General features: G+C 50.4%; 1 protein-coding gene and 1 long non-coding RNA gene across 5 annotated transcripts in view; one reads left to right on the top strand and one right to left on the bottom strand.

The window, feature by feature from the left end:
- Positions 1-8,622, bottom strand: part of Adgra2 (adhesion G protein-coupled receptor A2) — a 39,887-nt gene that overhangs the window by 20,026 nt on the left and 11,239 nt on the right. For all 4 annotated transcript variants that reach the window (XM_021218671.1, XM_029531819.1, XM_029531818.1 and 1 more), the window contains exon 2: positions 6,343-6,414. In XM_021218671.1, coding sequence (XP_021074330.1) covers positions 6,343-6,414 — 72 coding nt within the window. The remainder of the gene's footprint in view (positions 1-6,342; positions 6,415-8,622) is intronic.
- Positions 1-8,622, top strand: part of LOC110336223 — a 20,292-nt gene that overhangs the window by 3,235 nt on the left and 8,435 nt on the right. The window lies entirely within an intron of this gene.

The raw sequence follows: 8,622 nt of genomic DNA, 5'->3' as shown, positions 1-8,622 counted from the left end.
TCTGTCTGTCTGTCTGTCTGTCTCTCTCTCTCTCTCTCTCTCTCTCTCTCTCTCTCCCCTTTGACCTGTCTGTCCAGTGGTTGCATGGAGGCATCTTCACAGAGCCCTGAAGATTTGTCTACCAACCCACTCCTCGTTGCATGTGCTTGGTGGAGGATCGGGACGGAGACATGTACGAGGCACTCACCCGAGGAAGGAGCCTTCCACACAAGGGTTGGGGTGGCTCTATGGCACACTACTTGTTTAGCATGTGTGGGGCGCTAGCCAATACATCACCAGGACCACAAACAACGAGAGCTGAGCCTAGTGACTGACTCACAGCCGATTGCATCTGTAGTCTCAGGATTCCAGAGAGCAAAGGGGGGGGGGCGCCTTGGACTACACACGGAGTTTTAGGGTCTCAGAACAACTGGGGCCTGCAAAACGGCTCTGCGGGGGAAGTTACTCGCCACTAAGCTTGCACCTTAGCCTCAAAACCTACGTGGTGGACCCCGGTAAGATGTCCTCTGGTCTTCATATACGTCCCTTGGCATACAAAAGAAAGAGAGATGGGAAGTCTGGGCACATAACAAGTCAGGCAAATTCCTTCCGACGTATAGAACTCTTTAGGAAGGAAGAACACAGCCTTCACTGGGAAAGCCTATGCTCAGAAGTACTGTATCGATGAACTAACTCATCTATCCCCGTGACGACTTCTCAGAGAAGATTCCTAGCCCCATTCGCCACACAGGTCATGTGAGGCTTGTGGAAGCGCTCAAAAACAAAGGAAAAGAATGGGATTTGATCCTGAGCCTTTGATTTTTTTTTTTTTTTTGTTGTTGTTGTTGTTTGTTTTTTCGAGACAGGGTTTCTCTGTGTAGCCTTGGCTCTCCTGGAACTCACTCTGTAGACCAGGCTGGCCTCGAACTCCACCTGCCTCTGCCTCCTGAGTGTTGGGATTAAAGGTGCGCACCACCACGCCCCGGCTGATTTGTTTGTTTTGAGAGGGTCTTCTTTAAAGCTACATAGCCCGGACTAGCCTGGTCCACATGATGAATTCTAAGCCAGCCTCGAACTTGCAACAGCATCTCTGCCTCTGCCTCCCCAGGGCTGGGATTAAAAGTATTCTACTATGTCTGGCTACCACAGCTAGCCCTGGCGAACACTTTTGTCTTTCCTTTGGGTCACAAACAGGCTGAGTCAGGCTGAGGGGCCATAAGGAAAAGTGCTTTAGGCATGTCTGGTCCTTCTGTACAGTCCCTGGGCTGGCCATGAGCTGCCTGTGGCAGACAGGACTTTAGGTTCATCGTACCCAGTTGATAGAGTCCCCCTGGATCCTAGATCCACCACTAAGATCCTTTCTTTTTGTGTCTTTCAAGGCAGAGTTTCTCTGTGTAGCCTTGGCTGTCCAGGAATTTACTCCGTAGACCATGCTAGCCTCAAACTTAGATCCATCTCTATCTCCCAAGTGCTGGGATAAAAGGCCTGGGCCACTAAGATCCTCTAAACACAGCCACTTTTGCAAGCACTCTGCTTTTCTTCCTCTGTCCTCCAATCTCACATTCACACTGATGTCTCTGTCACCGACACACACACACACACACACACACACACACACACACACACACACACACACACTTTCATCCATTCGCAAAGACCTGATGGGCTCTCAGCTATAGCTTACCACTGCAGTGACTAGACCAGATTCCAAACTTCCCATAGGACAGGATGTCTGCAGATCGTGGGATGTGGACCGGACATGGTCTCAGCTGCCCATAGCTAGACATCCGAGTCCTCCCACTGGACAGAGGGATCAGTGTTTCCTGGACACCAACTACACACCAGGCTACAATGTCACAGTTGTGATGAATAGGCCCACAGTCTAGGGGTCATCTGGTGCGTTGGCTCCCAAGCTCAGATGAGCATGAGAATTCCCTTCCTGCTGGGTAAAACTCCCAGGCTCCATCTGACCCAGTGACTTACCACGTCCAGGAATGGGATCCAGGGCTCGAATTCCTTACGGGCCTTCTCCCTACCTTAACACAATGGTTGGTCATACACCCATCTGGCTGTGTGTCATGGTACGCACCTACAGGACTGGCTCCTTATGGGGAGAGTCATTTGAATATAGCATTTCAAGGCCATCCTGAGCTACACGCTGAGACTTCCATATCAAAACAAGAAACAAACCACTAATGTTAGATCCTGCTAACATTAGTGTGCCATGGAGGTGTTCTGCAGATGTACAATCAGCTGGCCTTAACGAGACCCCTTTCAACAATGCAGTTGGATATCCTGTAATCAGCTGAAGGCTCAGGAGAAAAAAAAAGATCTTTATCGAGAGGAAATCCTATCCCAAGACGGTGGCATCTTTTCCTGTCTGCCTTAGCAGCCTGGCCTAGGAGTTTGGACTTGACAGTCCCCACAATCATGCAAGCCTGAGGTTTTAGAAGACACAAGCATCAATCAGCAGGCTCGAGAGCCTGAGTTCTCCAGCCCTGCTAGGTGCTCTCCCTACCCTGCTGTGCACAGCAAATCCCTTTGTCCCAAAGGCCCTTCCTCCTCCTTCTCACTGAAGTTCTGATCTCCCCAGGCAACACTGCAGGCACCACCCAGATCCCAGAACAGGGCGTTAAGCCCATGGCTTGCCCACTCTATCCCCTCCCTATTTCACAAGGGTGGGTACCCCACACAGCCACTATTGGTCACCTTAACCTATATCCACACACAGCAGCATCCCCCTGTTCCCTACCCACCCTGCAGTCACCTGCTTCTTCTCTTTTGAAGTCATTCTGCCACAGGTTCCTACCCTTCCTAATGCTGTGACCCTTTAACATAGTTCCTCATGTTGTGGTGACCCCAACATAAAATTATTTTTGTTGCTACTTTGTAACTGTAATTTCACTGCTGTTGTGAATTATAATGTAAATATCTGGTATTTCTGATAGTCTTAGGCGATCTCTCTGAAAGGGTTGTTCAAACCTGGGGGGTTGAGACCCACAGGTTGAGAACCACCGTCTGCGCAACTTTATTTTTTTTTTTCCTTTTCTTCTTCTTCTTCCTTTTTTTTTTTTTTTTTTTGAGATGGAATTGAATATATCTTACATTGGCCTTGAACTCAGTCTGCATCCCCAAAGAACGGAGAGCCCATGGGGTCTCTGCAAATAATTTATAATTATATTGGCATATAGTTCCGGTTGGACTCATACTTACTGTATCAGAGGATAACCTTGAACTCCTGGTCCTCAGGAGATCAGGGGTTACGGGCATTTGCTACCACACCTAGTTTACAGGTGCTGGGTGTTAGCATTTTGTCTAGACTCTGCCCCACAGTTACCTGGCAACAGCCAGGTCTGCCTGACTCACTATAAAAGGGGCTGCTTGCCCCTTCTCTCTCTCTTGCTCTTGCTCTGTCCTCTCACCCCTCCCCGTCTTCCTCCCCCTCCCCTCTCTCCCTCCATGAGCTCATGGCTGGCCTCTCCTCCTCTACTTCTCTACTCTCCGCCTCCCTCTCTCTGCCTTTCTCTGTCTCTACTACCTTCTCAACTCCTACCCCTCCCTCCACGCCCTGAATAAACTCTATTCTATACTGTGCCATGGTGTGGCTGGACCCTCGGAGGAACCCCCTTCCCCCACACCTGACTACAGTTCCACCACACATATTCCTTCTCGCCTTATCTTTTTATGAAACGCAACACTGGGGACCGGACCTAAGGTTTGAGTTGGGAATTCTTGCCGTGTCTTTTCTCGTGGCACAGTTGGGTATTCAACAACTTGGCGAACAAGACCTCAGTCCAGGTACCTCCTCTGAAAGACCCTGGTTGCAGGCTCCCTGTCTGTCCGTGGTGCTGGGGAAAAGAGCCTAATTTGGTACTTTGTACAGGAGAATAGGTAGCCATGGTGTCTCTGAAGGAAAAGAAGACGACAGATGGGAGATGTCAGGAGGGCTGCTTGAGATTCCCAGACGTGCTCAACTATGGGTGCCAGGAAGGAAAACATACAGGCTTGCCTTTCTCCCAAAAGACCCCTGAAGAGATGTTTGGTTTCCTACCCTCTTTAAATCAAGACATAAAAAAACCTGGTGGTGGTGGTGAATCCCAGCACCCAGGAGGCAGAGGCAGAGGCAGAGGCAGAGGCAGAGGCAGAGGCAGAGGCAGAGGCAGAGGCAGAGGCAGAGGCAGAGGCANCAGAGGCAGAGGCAGAGGCAGAGGCAGAGGCAGAGGCAGAGGCAGAGGCAGAGGCAGAGGCAGAGGCAGGCGGGTCTCTAAGCTTGAGGCCAGTCTGGTCTATAGTACAAGTTCAGGACAGCCAGCGCTGCACAGAGAAATCCTGTCTTGGAAAAAAAAAAATCAAGACAGATCCATTCCCAAATGCTCAATCACGTATGGAAGAATGAACTTGTTCGCTCACCTGTAATCCTAGCATTTAGTGGGCTGAAGCAGAAGGCTTCAGAGCCCAGGGCTAGCCTGGGCTACAATAACAAGACTATCTCAAGAAAAAGAATCCAAACAGAATATGCTATTAAAAGCTGGATGGTGCAGACTGCAGATGGAGTGGGGACCCGGGCTCCCTCTGGAACCATGCTGTGCAGCATTCTATGTGAATGGCACCATCTGGGGGAGGGGGAAAGATTTCTTTGAGCCTCAGACCTGAGCTTGAAGCTAGCCTTCTGTCATTATCACAGATAGGAGCTGCAGAGCTGGAGGACCCTGAATACAGATATACACCACCCTCACCTGCCTCCCAGTGCCCCTCTTCTATTCCCGGCCTGCCCCAGATCAGAGTTTTAGGAAGCCACATGGACTTGACCACTCTTGTCTCCCACCAAGAACACCGGGTGGATTTGGCAAACTTTTCACTTCCCCTGTGAAGCGGGTGGGAGGGAGGGGACTTTTATAAGAAAGCACGCGGTTAAGCAGACTCTACCTCTCTGTTGCCCTTGAACTCTCTAGTCTTGATGACACCTCCTTTGCTTGTTTGTTGTTTTTGAGACAGGGTTTCTCTGTGTAGCCCTGGCTGTCCTGGAACTCACTTTGTAGACCAGGCTGGCCTCGAACTCAGAAATCCACCTGCTTCTGCCTCCCAAGTACTGGGATTAAAGGTGTGCGCCACCACCGCCCACTGAGACCTCCTTTGAACTTGTCTGAAAGAGGCCCTCCGACTCCTCTACGGTCACATGTGCAGAGATGTGTTTGATCTCCACACTGACGTCACCTTTCTCCTTTTGCATTTTCCACCACACTGACCCAAGGCTTCGGAACCAAATGGTACAAGAGGGGGCCGAGGGCCCTAGTGCATGAATTAGGAATGCCTCAGAGAAGGACGCCAGAGGTTACAGAGGTGGGTAAGGGTGGAAAAGAAAGCAAGACTCAGTCCCCAGAAGAGAAAAAAGGGTCCAGGATTCTTTCATATAAGGCAAAGATTCTCGACCTGTGAATCGAATGATCCTTTGGGATCACCTAAGACTATCGGAAATCATATTTACATTATGATTCACAACAGTAGCAAAATTACAGGTATGAAGTAGCAATGAAAATAATTCTATGGGGGGGTCATCACAACAATAGGCCCTGCATTGAAGGGTCACAGCCTTAGGAAGGCTGGGAACATGGGTGGAGGGGGACAAGAACCCAAAGCGATGGCATAGGCTGGGTTCTGGAAGCATGGCCGCAGGTTGATGCAAACCCTCACCTGGCAGGTTAAGTGACTTAGTCAAGCCCTCGGGCACAGCACAGCGGAGCCCTCAGCCTTCTATGGTCTCACGTCCCTAATTCCTGTGTCCCCTGGCTCCTTCTCAGTAACTGTCCCCCAAAGGTCTCTAACCAGCCCCAGGAGTCATCAGTATGGGCTGAGGGTCTCAAAGAGGCAGTAAAGACACTTCTCTCCAAAGTCACCTTGAAATCGGGGGGGGGGGTGCTCGAGACTCAGAAATACCTGAGCTCCCCACCTTCAGTCCAGGATTCTCCCCGCTCCAGGCCCTGGTTGTTGGTTTGTTTTTCCAGGATGGAAGAAAGAGCGCTCAGTCACATTAAGTCTCCCTCAGCCATTTCATGCTGGGCTGCCAGCTGGGGTGGGGGGACTGGGAGGCTGGCTAGAGGGCTCACTCAGCCCTCTTAGCTAATTGCTCATTAAAGAGTATTAATGAGCTTCCCTTTGCCCCACCTCTGCCTAGAACAGGGAAGAGGCCTTACTTTGCCTAGATCACCAGGCAGTCCCTACTGAAAAGCCAGTTGCTCCCACTCCCAGACCAGCAGCTCTGTCTTCTAATCTAGCTCTGGCTCTCTCCCTCTTCCTCCCCAGAGTGACCATCCTACCCTTTGTTATCATGCCACCCCACCTTGCCCAAACACTTCCAGCACTTACAACTTCTCCAGCAGGGACAGTCCCAAGAAGGATCCATTGCGGAGCCCAGTAATCTTGTTGTTGCTCAAGAGCCTGAAGGGACAAGAGGAACATAGATATGCGCTGTTAGAAGCCAGGCAGTGCAAAGTGCAGACTGAGCAGGGACCCAGGTTCCCAAGATGGCTATGCAGCACTATGCAAATGCTGCCACCTAGAGTTATGGAGCTGGGTTTTATATATAGGGAGCAGCTGATGCAACAGTCCAGCCATCGTGAGGGCCTCAAGCCATATATGTCTCCCTATGAAGCAGTGAAGGGCCCGTAGACTGGACCTAACTTGAGATAGAGCTCAGTAGATGTGATGGCTTGTTTCCAGTTTGGAGCCTCATTGTCAACCCCACGGAGCCCCCTGCCAGCCCCCATCCCCCCAGCTCTGCCCTTGCAGAAGCCCACCCTCAACCCAAAATTCAGAGCACAGTGATGGGGAGACTGGCCTCATCTGGGTCAGGGATGGAAAAGGAACCCTACAGCCTTGCATGGATTCACACTCCTTCAGTTCCAATGTGTGGGAGGTAGAGGCAAAAGAGGGGGAGCTTAAGGTCATCCTCGAGTCCACAAGTTCGAGGCCAGCCTGGGCTACCTGGGATCCAGTCTCACAAGACAAAAAAAAAACCAAACAAGCAAAACGACACAAGACGGGGAGAAAGGGGACTGAAGAGGAATCCCTGGTGGACGAAAGCTTTGCAATTCTTTCCTTGGACTTAAGGACTCTACTGGAAGGCGCCCACTCTGGGACATCAAGGTTTCCAGTTCAGAGGGCCTGCACTGTTATTGTCTCCTCTGTCTTCCCAACCTGTAGAAAGACTGATGAAGCCCTGGATCTGACAGAAAACCAGACCTCCTCCCCCCGCCCCCACCCCTTTGCAATCTCTGGTCCAACCTTTGTTTATTTATTGTTTATATTCTAGGGAAAAAGAGGCCCCCAGCCTCATCTTGGCCCACCCACTCAGCCTCTCTCTCTCTCTCCCCGACTTCTTGTTAGATTCCAGACCAGCCAGAGGGCTCAACCCTCCAGTTAATTGCTTATTAGAAAACTTTAATGAGAACTCTCAACCTAAACTCCTAGCAGCCCTGGGCTGAAGCAAAGGGTTTCCCCTTCTTTGCTCTGTTCTTATTAGTGGAAACCTCGCTGCAGGACCAAAGTACAAACTTTAAGATGGCTCTGGAGTAGATGGCCTCTGTGCCCTGCGGAATACAGAGAAACGGGGCTAAGAAGCAAATGTAGCGGAGCTGTCAAAGAGATCTGAACTCTATGAATAGCTCAACAAAGCAAAGAACAGTTCCTGGGCTCCAACTCTCCAGGACCTTTCTACCCCTGGGCCATATCTCAAGGCTCCACACTGGCTAGGATGGAGGCAAGAGAGGGAGGTGTCGCTGGATCAGTGGAAAGAGGTAGATACCTCATCTCTTTCTTCCCTCCAGGTAGAGCATTTCCAGCTTCCAGTACTGTCCAACAGTCTAACAGTCCTTCCAAAGGTGACAAGGTAATGTTTTCCAGCAGAAGAAAGACTTGGGGAGAAATTACTAGGTTTCCAAAATGCTCTGCACACACACATTCACGTGCGCGCGCGCACACACACACTCCATCGCGGTATTTCAAAAAGCACATTAAAGGTGCCAGCTGTATGCCACGTACTTGTAACTAGCAGGCAGGAAGCTGAAAGAGGAGGAAGAAGCAATCAAGAACTGAGGGACAGCCTCCAGTACAGAGTAGACCATGGGGGGGGGTAAGGGGAGCACATCACATCAGAGCTGAGCTACAGCTCAGAGTAAGAATATAGAGCATGCAGTTAATATGCACAGAGCCCCGAGTTCCGTCCCAACACACACAGCAAAAAAAAAATAAATAAATAAAACTCAAAAGGTAGCTCAGGCACAGGAAAAGTTAAGAGCTTTTAAAGAAACTCCCCTTTTCTTGTTTTATGGATAAGGGTGCCAGGACAGAGCTCTGATTCACAAACAGAGAAGTCCCAGAAAACGTGAGCACTCAAGATTGGAAGACGGATGTTATCTTGGAGTGGGAAACCAGTCTAAGTTCTAAGGAATGTTTCAGGATTGAGGACTCCAGTTAGAAAACCCCCGACATTAAAAAGCCTACACTATCTAGGGTAGTGGTGCATGCCTGCCTATAATCGCAGAACAGGAGGCAGAGGCAGAGGCAGAGGCAGAGGCAGAGGCAGAGGCAGAGGCAGAGGCAGAGGCAGAGGCAGAGGCAGAGGCAGAGGCAGAGGCAGAGGCAGAG

The sequence above is a fragment of the Mus pahari genome, chromosome 19, assembly GCF_900095145.1.
Source record: "Mus pahari chromosome 19, PAHARI_EIJ_v1.1, whole genome shotgun sequence".
Lineage (NCBI taxonomy): Eukaryota > Metazoa > Chordata > Mammalia > Rodentia > Muridae > Mus > Mus pahari.
The sequence above is the reverse complement of the archived record's forward strand: the minus strand, read 5'-3'. Positions and strand labels throughout refer to the sequence as shown.